This window comes from Leucoraja erinacea, chromosome 3 (genome assembly GCF_028641065.1).
Source record: "Leucoraja erinacea ecotype New England chromosome 3, Leri_hhj_1, whole genome shotgun sequence".
NCBI lineage: Eukaryota > Metazoa > Chordata > Chondrichthyes > Rajiformes > Rajidae > Leucoraja > Leucoraja erinaceus.
The window spans coordinates 71042052-71056780 of NC_073379.1; the positions used below are offsets into that span (position 1 = coordinate 71042052).

General features: G+C 40.3%; 1 protein-coding gene and 1 long non-coding RNA gene across 2 annotated transcripts in view; one reads left to right on the plus strand and one right to left on the minus strand.

The window, feature by feature from the left end:
- LOC129695702 (hippocampus abundant transcript 1 protein-like) overlaps positions 1–8302 on the plus strand; it is a 59836-nt gene extending 51534 nt beyond the window's left edge. The window contains 1 exon segment of the mRNA XM_055632896.1: positions 5588–8302. Coding sequence (XP_055488871.1) covers positions 5588–5797 — 210 coding nt within the window. The 3' untranslated portion in view covers positions 5798–8302.
- LOC129695704 (uncharacterized) overlaps positions 1–14729 on the minus strand; it is a 41446-nt gene that overhangs the window by 14874 nt on the left and 11843 nt on the right. The window lies entirely within an intron of this gene.

Below are 14729 nucleotides of genomic sequence, written 5' to 3' on the forward strand. Positions count from 1 at the left end.
TGGGCTTCACTGTCGGGATCAAAGATCCGTTCTATGATCTTTATCGGGATCGGGGTTGTCAATAGGCCGGGGACGAGTGAGTATGAGTGGCGTCCTCGAAGGGGCGGGATCTATGTGTACACGTGATAGATGTAGCCCGCCATCTGCTGACAGACATGTGTCCTGGCCCCTATGCAGAACAAGGTTGCCGGCCCCTGACATAAAGTCATACATTAAAAAATTCTTGTAAGAGATTAATCTTATTGCTATTTTCCTACCTACAGAACTATAATGCATGTCTGCTAAAGATATGAACATTCTAGCTTTTTAAAAATCAGTTTGTAAGAGAAAACAGTTATGAAAAAAAAGCTTCTGTATGAGGGCCCACATGTGGCCAGTCATATTTGACTCTGACCCTAAACAAACATTGTCAGCATAACATAACATTTTTACTTGATAACCTTTGAAAAAAATATGAATCATATATACAGTACAAAACAATATACCTGTAATGATTTCAGAATTAGAAGAGATTTATTCCACAATTTTACATAATTTTGGTCACACACGTGACCAAGAATGGTCCAAATGCAGAAATTGACAGGTCCTCCTTTGGTCACAACAACATTTTGATACAAAGAATAGTTCGCAAACTGAAGTCAGACGTGCAGCCTCTTGGCAATACATTTAAATAAAAACCCGGACCAACCAGTGTGTTAAACTCAACCATTCGAATGTTGCTGCGAGCCGAGTTCCCACACAGCAGAAGATGCCTGCACCCCAGCAAACGGCAGCAAATCCATCCCGCCAGTCTCACTAACACTCTTGTATATCGGCTGTACATGTGATACATTCATAACTGGAGAGGACCTGTATACATTTATGCCGCAGATCATTGGTAAATTAATTTCAGCAATCAATTTCTTTAAAAATCCTTTATTCCAATGCTTTTTTTTGTTACACATTTGTATCAGTAATCCTGAGTGTTATAGTTATTTTGTATTTATTTATTGGGATTGATCTAATTTGTGTTTTCACTCTAAATTTCAAGTACACTGCATCATACGTGTGCCTACCAACTAATGGCATTTGGAAATATACTTCCTCCTGGTAGAGACAGAATAAAGGCTCTTGAGCTAATAATACTGCACTGTGCGTAGAATTTAGCCAGTCTTGTGTCTCTTCTTCAAGGCCAGAGCACCTTGGATTCCCACTCATTATTTCTTGACATATGTTGTCTTCCAAGTTACAAGACGAAAATATTCTGTTCCTGAGATTTTATTAATTGCTCTATATCACTCTAGCTTTTTTTTTGCTTTTCTTGGAAATTGTCTTGAAGCCCCCAAAATATCAATTTTACTATCTAATCCCTCCCACATGCACACACCCATACTCCTCTATCTTCAGGCTAGTTTTTTTTTCATTAGGAAAGAACATTTTCATTAATGTGTAAGAAGGAACTGGTTTAAACTGAAGTTAGCAACAAAAAGCTGGAGTAACTTAGCAGGGCAAGCAGCATCTCTGAAGAGAAGAAATGGGTGATGTCGAGAACCTTCTCGGGTCGAGACTGGTTAGGGATAGGGAAACTAGAAATATAGACAGTGATGTAGAGAGATAAAGCAATGAATGAAAGATATGCAAAAAAGTAACGATGATAAAGGAAACAGTCCATTGTTAGCTGTTTGTAGCAAAGATCCTATAGCAAGCAAGATAGCCCACTCGACAAAAAAGACCTGGTAGGGTCATGGGTAATCTTCGGCCCCATTTCCGTAACCGGGTTCCGTCTCCGCCATCTTTGTCAGCCATAGCTGAGCAAAGATTCTAGTACAGAGACGGAAGCCGGTTAGGGAAACATCCTCGTAAAAATCAAAGATCTTTGGGAAAGTATTCTCCTAATTTTCTCACTGCCTCTCTGCCCCGTTAAAGAGACTCACTGACTGGGGGAAAGAGGGCGGGTATGAGATCCGAAGCTGAGAATAGACGGCCCTTCGGTTTCTTCCCCCATCACGCTCACTGCCAGGCTCCCAAACTCTGGACCGGTCTGCTCTTCGCTACTCCTCTGCGTCGCTGATTGTCGGACATTTATTCCTCTTTCTGTCAAAATGGCTGACTGCTGGAACGACTCTTTTGTTCGGCCCGCCCCAGTGCTGCTGCAGTTTGGTTGGGGTCGGGTTCGTACCTCAGTTCTTACCTTGGTATTGAACATCGATTTTCCCCATCAGAGAAATGTTCCTCTGGAGATCGAAAGGCAGAGACGCGATTGAATGCAGATAGTCCCCCACATAGTTCACAGCGTGCAGCTGCTCCCCGTTCGCAGGTCTCAACATCTTGCAAGCTACATTGGTTATTTGTTGGGGCAGAAGGGGTGGGGAGCAGGCGGACTTTCCTTGGGCTACACTCGCTCGCTCGATCGGTCGGTGCAAGCCTCAGCCCCTTGCTCTAGCTCACTCCACCTTTCTCTTTTTGCGGAAAAAATAAACAACCAGTTTTAAAAAGGCACAGAAGGAGGGAAGCGTGGATTGGAACGGTCTCCCCTTTTACACTGCTGTGTGGGCACATCCTCTTTGCCCTCAGTGCCCCCTCCACCCTTGTTGCATAGTCTGATCCCAATCCTGTGGCTTTGAATCCAAAACATTAAAAAAGAAAATTAACAGAATTATAATTTATTAACATATTAATCATTAACAAAAAATAACAGAATTATGAATCATGAATCTAACATTATATCACACGTACAAACTTCCCCTGCAACGCTGATTACACTGCGAGAGGGATATACAAAGTCGGGTCGTGTTTACTGAAATGGCCGACTAAAAGGCTGACGTTCCGCTCCGTTGCGTACTACACGTTAGCCCATTGGTTTTAGCAGGAGTGCACTATCTTGCTTGCTATTAGGATCTTTGGTTTGTAGGGTGAAGCTGAGAAGCTAGTGTGACTTGGGTGAGGGAGGGATAGACAGCCCAGTAGCATGAATATTGATTTCTCTCACTTCAGGTTGCCCCGGCAATCCCTCTCTATCCCTCCCCCACCCAAGTCGCACTAGATTATCATTTTCACCCAACAAACAGCTAACAATAGCCTGCTTCCTTTATCATCATTACTTTTTTGCATATCTTTAATTCATTGTTCTTTATCTCTCGACATCACCATCTATATCTCTCATTTCCCGTATCCCTAACAAGTCTGAAGAAGGGTCTCGACCCTAAACATCACCCATTCCTTTCCAGAGATGCTGCCTGTCCCGCTGAGTAACACTTTCATTAATGTTTTATTCTGCAAGAAACACACTTGTTATTAGCATTCAAACAAAATTAGCAAGGAAACCAGCAAGTCTGAGGTGCTCACATTTTCACAGTCAACCTAGTATCTCCATCGGTCCTTTGTTATTCTGCATCACATTTTCCCCTTAATCCTTTATAATACCACCCTGACACTCCTGGTTCTTTCTTGTTGCAATGTTGCTCAGTGGTGACATCATGTGGATATATAGGGAAGTGCCCACCAGCATCCTGCAGGCATGATGTGTTTCCTTTCTGCTGTTTCTCCCAGCTTCCTCATGTCAATCACGCTGTCAGTTTATTCAGCATCCACATAGTGGGGAGTCTTCATTTATCCTGCTGAACATTACAAAGACCAATTGCATTGTAATTTGACTCCTATCACATTCAAAATGTTATCGATTCGCCACCACTGTGTCTCAGGTTAAACCAGACAGTTTACAATCATTTTTAATTCTGAACTAAACTTCTAATTCCATATTTATTCTTGTCACAAAGACAATTTCCACTACCCTAGTGCTACCCTTACTTCAATCCACAGTGCCCTCCATAATGTTTGGGACAAAGACACATTATTTATTCATTTGCCTCCACTCCACAATTTGAGATTTATAATAGAAAAGATCAGATTTTATTAAAGGTCATTTTTATACATTTTGGTTTCACCATGTAGAAATTACAGCTGTGTTTATACATAGTCCCCCCATTTCAGGGCACCATAGTATTTGGGACACATGGCTTCACATGCGTTTGTAATTGTTCAGGTGTGTCTAATTGCCTACTCAATGCAGGTATAAGAGAGCTCTCAGCACCTAGTCTTTCCTCCTGTCATTCCATCACCATTGGAAACTTATTGCTGTTTATCAACAGGAAGACCAAAGTTGTGCCAATAAAAGTCAAATAAGCCATCATGAGACTGAGAAACAAGAATAAAACTATTAGAGACATCAGCAAAACCGTAGGCTTACCAAAATCAACTGTTTAGAGCATAATTAAGAAGAAAGAGAGCACTGGTGAGCTTACTAATCACAAAGGGACTGTCAGGCCAAGGAAGACCTCCGCAGCTGATGACAGAAGAATTCTCTCTATAATAAAGAAAAATCCCCAAACACCTGTCCGACAGATCAGAAATACTTCAGGAGTCAGGTGTGGATTTGTCAATGACCACTGTCTGCAGAAGACTTCATGAACAGAAATACAGAGGCAAACCACTGGTTAGCCGCATAAATAGGATGGCCAGGTTACAGTTTGCTAAATAGTACTTAAAAGAGCAACCAAAGTTCTGGAAAAACATCTTGTGGACAGATGAAATGAAGATTAACATATCAGAGTGATGGCAAGAGCAAAGTAATCTGTGAAACACGGTGGTGGTGGTGTTATGGCCTGGGCATGTATGGCTGCTGAAGGTACTGGCTTACAACAACGAATAAGCTCTGAACTGCAAAAGACTTATATTTGTATTTTATTGAACTTTTTCTTTTTTTTCTCTTCCCTGTTGTGTACTAAGTTATGTTGTGCTGCAGCAAATAAGAATTTCATTGACCCATCCGGGATATATGGCAATAAAACACTCTTGACTTAATATGACTACTAACCATGACTACTTTCATTTAAATGACATTACTGTGTCTCAAACATTATGGTGCCCTGAAATTGGGGGACTATTTATAAACACTGCTGTAATTACTACATGGTGAAACCAAAATGTATAAAAATGGCCTGTATTAAAATCTGACAATGTGCACTTTAACCACAAGTCAATTTTTCTATTACAAATCTCAAATTGTGGAGTACAGAGGCAAATAAATAAATGTTGGGTCTTCGTCCCAAACATTATGGAGGGCATTGTATCTGCCACTGAAACTGATATTAACGAAGTTCCTGTTTAACAAAATTTAACTTTTGAATGCCCTAACTGCCCTTTTTATTTACCTTGTAAACACGTATTCAAAAGTCTCATTTTTGCTTGTATCATCTCCCATAATGTTCATCTTCCCAACATCTTTGCTGACATAGATTCTTGCTCTCTGGAACCTCCAACCCCCCATCCCCCACCCACTAAATTTAGTTGATTAAAGTTCAGTTATTTAAATTTCATCCTTGTTTTGCAATCTTTCCCAATCCCGTCTTATCCAGATACCTCTTCGATGCTCACATGTCCACTCCTTTTGCCCACACCCCACCCACCCCCCTGCTAGGAACCCATTAGGATTTGATCTCTTTCCTGTCTTGTTTAAAATGTTATTTAATAGTTGTTCTGCATTTTATGATGTTTTTAGTGATCTTCTGCTTCATTCATTCATTCATCGATTAATATTTTGTTCATTCAGGCTTCCATTATCCCTGGACCACCTTTCTTGTTTGGAGCCATCACAGTCCTTGTAGCATTTTTGGTTGCCTTATTTATTCCTGAGCATAACATATCTGCTAAAGCCAATAATGTAAGGAAGCATAGCAGTAGTCTTGGCAACATTCCCACCACTCCTCCCATTGGCAGTGATGAGGACAATGAGCCACTGCTGCAGGACAGTAGTGTATGAAAGGACCTGCTGTATTGGCTTTGGAGGAAAATAACAGATCTAAACAAAGAATGGTGTGTGGAATGCGAGTGGATCTTCTGGACGTTCAAAGACCAAAGGGAGCCTGAAGATGGACTTTAAGATCCGTGGAAGTTGATGAACCAGGATAGATTTGTCTCATTTTTATTGCAGGCTACTTGATCAAGTGTTTACAGCACTGCCAGTTCTTCAAGTACTTGTTCAAAGTGTCATCCTGATGGTGGAAATTCCAGTTTATTCTGGTAGTCAAAGCTCAGATAAATTAGAGAATGCATTCAGATTCATATCTCAGGGTTGTATCTTGTGCATCAGTGGAAATATTTTGTACAGGTTAATCTGATCAATCTATGACCCCTTAATAATGAACTCTTCCCTAGTTGGATTTCAGTTTTGTTACATTTGTCTGCAGGTAGTATGGACTGTTACACCTTAACAAAACAAAATCCATCATAACCAAGATTGCATTCATTTCACGCCACATTTGTTTTGTGTTGAATCTTTGAAGATGGCTATGCAAATCACAAGTTCAGCTAACTGCAAAATTTCAAAGAATGCAATCTTTCAAATTGCAGCCCTAACATCCCTCAGCCTTCTTACAAATTCCAGCAGGATTAACTATGGGATCGTGAAGCTCACTATTTTGGTTACCGTGTGCAGATGAAGCAGTAACTATTGTTACAATAAATGAGTTATAAATATGTGTTAATATGCTGGCAATTAAACTGTTTGTAGTCAAAGAAATACTAGTTTCTTTTAATTTTTTTTATGGATGGTTAAATGAGCATTTTAAAGTCTGTAAATCCCATTAGTTTTATTTTGTGAGAAGGCTATGGTTTGATGAATCCATGTTAGTGTTTTTTTTTTTCAGGTACAAATGCAATTTGACCTGTGAGAATAATTTCAGTTTTGTAAAGAACAATATGAATACATATCTAATCATACTATTTTTTGACAAATTTTATATTTAACATTTAAAACAAAGTATAATGCAGAATTTAGAGAAACCTTTTGTACTTCTGGAAAGCTGCCTATTATTTAAAGTCCAAAGGGTTTTACTAAAACTGAAGAACAGTTTGGCGGAATAACGATGTCTTTGTTCTTTCCTTGCACTTGGCCTCAGCTGCTAACTGCACAGCCTCAAACACGTTAATCTGCTACCTCAGCTTTAGCCTATATGCAGCTTCATAGGCCTGCTAATGTTAATTTTCACTTCTTTGCTGACGTGTGCTTTAAGGCACTAGCCTATTTGGACGACATTCGATTTTAAACTTTTGTTTGAGAGGTTCTCTTAGCACGTACAAAAACTTCTTTAAGGATGTTTATGACACTTGCGTTTATTCTGTTTGAAAGTTGCACGCTTCCAACAAAGAATTATTGATACAAATGTATATGAATAAACTGACAGCTAAAGTTGTTCCATGAATTTAATTTTATAATCACAAAAGTCTAATTTGTTAAAAATTGTAATTAATATCTGACTGTGGCATTTGATAACCATTGATAAAATAAGACATTTCATAATTTTGTCAAATGAATTTCCCTTAATGGTCTTGTAAGCCAGTGAAGATCTTATTTTCATATCCTCTCAGAAATACTCATTGCAAAAAATATATTTTTCAAAATTGCCTGTGAATTTTCTTTCCTCCAATGAATCCAGTACAAAAACTAGGTGAGCCCATTAAGTATTTTTCTTTGATCCTTGATTATTTTTGCCATCAAATACTAAATGAAGAAATGCACTGAGCAAGGTTTTTTTGTGGTTATATAACACCTTAAAATTAGGTAATCATGTACTTAATTTTAGTTTCTATTTATTGGGCTAGGAATAATGTGTGGAAAGGAAAAGCAAAATTATGACTGTCTGTAATTGTGCTTGCCATCTCAGACTTAAAGTAAGAGAGATGTTATTTCTTGTAAAATTGGGTGTCAATGACACAGTTCTGGCTTTCTTAAAGGTATTATTTACCACTTGTAAATTCACTAGTTAAATCACGGTTGGTTCTTTAAAAATATTTATCTTTAAAATTTCCCACCTGAATGCTCATCATTCCCTTATTATCCATTCAGACCCTTGATTTCAGAAATAAAAAATGTTCTAGTATCATTATTTTTCAAATTCGTCTGATAGTGAGTTAGAACTAAATTTCTAATTGAGAACTTCTAAATTAGTTTTGAATTTAAAATGCAACCCCTCTAATTTTGGTTACTTTATGGAACAAGGCAATGATCTATATTCATACATGTTGTGCTCAAATGCAATATTGTGAACAGAATTCCTTAAAAATATTTTGCATTTTAAGAAGTATTATAAAATATATTTTTCTGAACTTGAAACTCTCACAGCAGGGAACTGCAGAAAAATTGACACTGTAATTCGTATCCTGCTAGTTACATTACCACTTTCTTCAATTGTGCCTCATCCAGAACTGTGTATAATGTACATATAAAACTTCAAAGTAATTTATTAAAATAAGTATACTCAGCAAACTTGTACTTGTGGTGTGCTTTTATTTTTAAACCCGTTCATAAGATCATAGGAAACCAGTTCATAAGATCATTAGGCCATTCGGCCGATCATGTCTACTCCATCATTCAATCATGGCTGATCTATCCATCCGAACACCATTCTGCCTTCTCCCAATAACCTCTTGACACCCGTACTAATAAAGAATCTAATTATCTCTGCTTTAATATATCCACTGGCTTTGCCTCCACAGCCTTCTGTGGCAAAGAATTCCACAGATTCACCACTCTGACTAAAGACTAGTTATTACTTAACTGCACTTGACACATTTCTGATAAAGTTACGTGTGGAATTGTTATACACATTCCTGCCAGAGAGTGCAGAGATTAACCAGGATGATGCCTGGGTTGGAAGACTAGTTATGGCAAGTTTAGATTGGCTAGGCTTGTTTTCCCTAAGCAAAGGGGGCTGAGGGAATGCAAATGAGATTAAGAGCCAGCAATGGGATAGAAGCATCAAAAACAAAAGGGCATTCGTTTGAAGATGCAAGGTAGGACATTCTAAAGGGATCTGAGAGGCAAGTTTATTTTATGTAGAGGTGTTTGGACTGAGATGCCAGCACTATCCTAATGCTTGTAAATAGGGTTAGCCTAAATGGGCTTGGTGGGCCATAGGTCCTGTTTCTATACTGAACAGCTCTGACTCAATATACTGCAGAAAGAGGAACCACAATATGAGTTATGTTTGAAGATCTGAAACCCATTACAACTATGACACATAAGCACTTATTGGAAACATCTGTGATGGATTGGTGAGTAAACATCAATTGTGTAATATACCTTTGAAACGGGAAGTTGCTGGTCTTTGCTGAGTTATCTGATCTCAGCCAGGAGAATTGGAAATAGTGGGTTCCTCCCCCCCCCCCCCCCCCCCCCAACAGGAAGGAACCGCAGATGCCGCCGTCCCTGCAAAACGCCAAATGATTCCGCGAATGCCGAGGCAAGAGGGAGCGAGAGAGAGACGAGATGGGGAGAGAGAGAGAGGGAGGGAGGGAGAGAGCGAAAGACAGACAAAGCGAGAGAGGGAGAGAGCGAGGGATGGAGAGAGAGGGGAGAGCAAGAGCATAAAATAACGTGGGTGAATGACTATGTACACCAGAAGAAGCCCGTGCTTGCAGTCCAAAGCCCTCAATGACTGAGTTTTAATAAATTCTCGTGAATTTCATTCAAAGGAATGCGGAGTCATTAATACTTGATCAAAACACAATTACATTTACTGAGGAATGTGGATCGATGTATTGATGACACATTGTATAACTACGTGTTAACTTCTGGCTGTTAACAAGTGTTAACAGTGGTAGATCACAAATCATTTTCGTCTCATGGCCGGTGCAGCGGTGACTCGTAACGATTATCCATGGTCGTTTAAAAAAAAAATCTGTATTTAACAACTGCCTCTCTTCTCGTACAGAAATTGGACATAACTGGAAACTAAAAATAGGGGAACGCCATCCCCCTGCGTACCCCCCCCCCCCCATTTCTATCACTGAACCCCAGGGTAAGGAAGGTGTAAAATTACCTGAAAATCTTGTTCCTGACAATTATCTAAGGAATGTGTAATCTGTGGGCGACAGCAGAACCAATATTCCAAGGTTGTAAGCGATCATACTTGATGTGACAGCAGTGAGCCACAGACTGATCAGTGAAGGGAGTGAAGAAATCTGGCAACCAAGAGCCAGAACACAAGTGCTAGGCACTCAAAAGTAGCAGAGGGTGGGTGGTGGAGAACGAGGATAAACAACCTGAATCAATCCACCAAATCTTTTAATAATGTTAAGGTAGAATGCATTTGCCTAGTACCGATAATCTTTCTGAAGAATCATTTAAAATCATCTTTGATAATGTTTCAATTAATCTGATTGAAAAATCTTGTTCTGCACCTGTAAGTTGTGTGTGATGTGTGTTGCATTATCAGTTGCAACAAACCAGCTGCCTCTACATTCCATTTGTCTTTATTTAGTACAAATGACTTGGCAGGATCTAAATTCTACAAAATAATTTGGTTCAAACGACTGTTCGAACTACTTCCCTTCGACAGATGTTACAAGGCCTTCTACGCCCAAACCTCCAGGCTCAGGAACAGCTTCATTCCCAGAGCTATACCGGCCCTGCTAAGTGCCCCCCGCCCCCCTGGACTGTCTCCCGCGGATGGTCTCGTCGCACAGACACATCTGCACTTTAGTCTGTTTGAACTGTTGGCTATTTTACTGTTCTTTTACAAACCATGTTCTTGGGGTATCAAAATCTAAATTTTATTAGTTATTTATGTTATGACACCGGATGGAAGCTGCATACCAAATCTCGTTGCGCTTTTGTACAATGACAATAAAATATATTATTATATTATTAAAAGTTCTGCATATTTAATTTTGCTGTCCGCCAGTCACATATTAAAGAGACACAAGACAAAAGGGACTGCAAATGTTGGAATCTAGAACTAAAAACAATGCCGGAAAAAACTCAGCTGGTCAAGCAGTATCTGTGGGGACAAAATATGTCAGCTTGTATTTTGGGTTGAGACCCTGCAGGGCCAAGTTCTTCCAGCATTCTATTTGACTCGTACCACATGCTGCACTCGTTTAAAAAGTTGTTACATATGGAAAATTGAACTTTGGTGTTTTTTTGGGAAAGTTGGAATCTCAGTACATTCCTCATGACAGCGTAGGGACACTGAGTAAAATGGGTAGCCAAAGGGGTTTATGTGGATTTGTGAATAATGTGCAGTAATCTATTTTGCAGGACACCTAAACAGTAATGGTTCCCTTTTAACTAGTGTTGATATTTTACTCCTCGTCCCTTCTCTCTCCCTCAATGTTCTGTTCCTTTCACAATGCTACCATGCAGCTTGTGTCAAAAAGATGGAAAGATTGTAATAGTACTAGATGTAAAATTATGAGGAATTTAATAACTGGAGGTGCATGTTCACCTTCTGCCCTGAGGACTTACCCGTTTAAAAATTGAAAGGGGTTCTGAATTTAGAAATTGAAAGCAAGAACAGAGACTAAGAATAAAGAAGTTGATGATAAATTTGCAAATGATTAATTTCAGGATGTATGACTTGAGCTTGAGGGAAGAATGTGAAAATATCATTTCCCTAGAAAATAGGGATGGATATTAAAAGGCTATTCATTTTGAAAGCATTACATAGTTATAACCAGCATTGAAATGTTAGACAATCTGTGTTCATGCCTGAATACCAAATCAAATGCAACTTACGGACCCAAAATTTGAGGCAAGTGTTATTTTTCTATTTGATTTTCAAAAGGCAAAAGCTTCCATGAATCAAAATCCTTTAAGATTATAAAGTATTGTCAATCTTTAAAAATGCAGTTCAGAAAATGTAGTTAATATCAAAATAATAATGTTCTCCACTGGTAACATATTTAACGTCCTTTGACATATAATTATGCCGGCCTCTCGTATTTCACGTAATCACTTCTGATATGCAGCCATTCGCTTGGCTGCTAAATTATCTCTGAAATAATGTTTGATGGTCAATGAGCAATCATCCTGTGCATACAAATTATGATTATGATAATATACAGGTAGCAGACACGTTTTTTGCTGCATATCAATTTACATGAAAGCTGTGTACGTTCTCTACTGCATAGGAAGGAATTGCAGATGTTGGTTTTCACTGAAGATAGACACAAATGCTGGAGTAACTCAGCGGGACAGGCAGCATCTCTGGAGAGAAGGAACGGGTCTACTGCATTCTCTACCGATTGGCCAGTACCATATAATGCTTGGAACACTCATCAGATAATGTAGCATTTGTGGGGAAAGATGAAGGAAATTTGTTGGAAACAGCAGCAAAATGGCATTGTCCTAGGGATGTGAGCTAGTTTGACCCTGTGCCTAAGATATTTGTGGGAATACTTAGTAGGATTTATTCATTGTTTTTTTCACTGTTATTAACATTTGGGTATTGTGTGTTCTTTCTCATTGCACCGCTGCTGACAAATTCATTTCACTTGCACTTTATGTGCAATGTGACGAATAAAACTGATTGTATTGTATTCAGTGACAGAATAATTGTGTTTTGTCCACTGGTGATTGAAGTTGTATTTGTAGTACTTGGATGATTGAAGCATTAATTTCCAGATTATTGCCAGAGTGGCCTTGCAGCTTGAGAAACACTTTTTTAGACCAATGGTGAGGCGGACACTTCCTCTGAAGATGACTGAACCTTCTTGCGGAGGAAGGGGATACAAGGAAAGTGGACACACATCATCCACGTCTGAAATTAATGTTCAATGGTTCTTTATTGTCACATGCACAGCACCATGAAATTCTTTTGCCCAACCCTCAAATACACAGTCGCCAAATGTTAGCGCTGTTTACAAAGGAACAGTCCAAAGCAATTACAGTGCTGTAAGTACTGGAATGCCCTAGATCCAGGTAAGCTCCAGGCTGATGCAGACCCGTCACCTCGCCCGACTGCCTCTGTGTCCCGGAAGGCGCCTCCTGCAGTCAACCTTGAAGGCGCTGGAGGCAATACCCAGGTCTCACTCCTCGCGTCCGTTGTCGCCTGCAGCTCACTCCTGTCTTTGGGGCTCCCCTTGAAGCTTCCCACTGCACTAAATCCCCATTCATAAAAGAAAGGTGAGGGTATATTGCGCGGGAGGGTTAATAATTGACAATCTGCTGCAGCCTGCCCGCTGAGTTCAAATGTTCCCACGGTAGACTCACGATACACAGTGTATCGTGAGTCTTGCGTGGGAACTTTTTTAACTCAGCGGGCAGGCAGCAGCAAATTGTCGCTCCCTTCAGTTTCAGGACCCCACCTAGGACTGTGGGGGCGGGCGGCCCAACGGGACACACCGGCCCCCAGGCCCACTGCACCCAGAGACCCACAGCCAGCAGGCTTTCGTTCTCCCGCGGCCTCTTGGGAGGGGGCGCAGCTCGGGCTATGACGTCCTTTTTCAGTCAGAGGGACCAGGGGGGGAGGGGGCCGGTACAGCCAGTCTCAGATGGAGACGTCAGTTCCTGCTGCCCAGCCCCGGTCCAGAGGAACTTGTACAGCTGTGGGCCGCAGCTACGGCCCAGAATGTGGTGGGACAGTCACAGCGGCTTTTGAGAATGGTGGGCAAAAGTTCTGCCCACACAGTCAGTACACCTCTCCTACACTTGTCTCCCGCACTAAGATTATCTCGCAGAGAATGATCCCAGCCTAACCCTCCCATCATATTCTGCAAAAAAAACTACATTGAGTGGTTTCGTGTACTGCCGGGATCGAGGCGCAACTCGCGCAGCGGATATGTGTGAACTCTACCACTGAGCCAGCTTAAAATCTACGCACTATTCCGAAAGCTACTAAAAGTGTCTAGGAGAGGGAAAGCAGTATGTATCTCATGTATTGACTCATGTATCTCAAAGACTCATGTATCTCAAAGACTAACTGTGCACAATTGTACTCAATGAAAGATCAAACCACTATTATTTTTCCTTATTTGATCTTGCCTGACCTGCCATGTATTTTCAGAATTTTCTGTCTTGTCCAGATGATTTTATCCCTCTTGATGTATCGGTGTCTGAAGTCCTGCTCTTTACTCTGAGTTGCAGACTCGGTGAATGCTTGGTTGCTTAACATTTCATTGGTCTACAATATATCGCTCACACTTTACTTCATGATTTTTTTAATTATCCAATTATATTTTTTCTGGTTTGGAAACCTTCAGTTACCAAATTTAGTTATCCTCTTTATACTCTAATTGTAACTTGCTCAAACCACAGTGAGAAAGGGCTACAGTGCTCACCTCAGCACCTGAAGTCACATCTTGATTTCACAATCCCTGTTCCCCTCCACCGACCCACCACAGACTGCTGAAGCCTCAGTCCACTGCAGTTGTTCACAGTAATATAGGTCAAGGCTGATCTGTTTGTTATCCCAGTGCTGCTTCATCCGCTCCTGTTATCACTGTACATCCGAAGCAATATATCTCCTCTCTATGGCATGAACGTACAACTCTAACTTTGCCCCTAGTATAAACTTCCTCATTCGTTAAACTGGATTTTACCTTGATCCTAATGGTAAACGTTAGAGCAAGGAATGTGCAGGTTGGTGAGATCATAGTGGTGCCTCATGAACATTCAATTTTGATCTCCTGTCTCTATCTGGGATTCATTTAGTTCTTTTAGAGATACAGCATGGAAACGAACCCTTCAGCCACCAATTCCACGCAGACCAGCATTCACCCATTCACACTAGTTCTATCTTACACACTAAGGACAATTTACAGAGGCCAATAAGCGAGTTTGGTATTCTGAAAAATGCAAGGAATCATGGGATTTGTCAAAGGTCATTCGCGATAAAGAAAAAGCGAACATAGCGCTGGCTGTATAAATTCTTACCTTTATTCATAATTTATGTGTAAAAATCTATTTAATC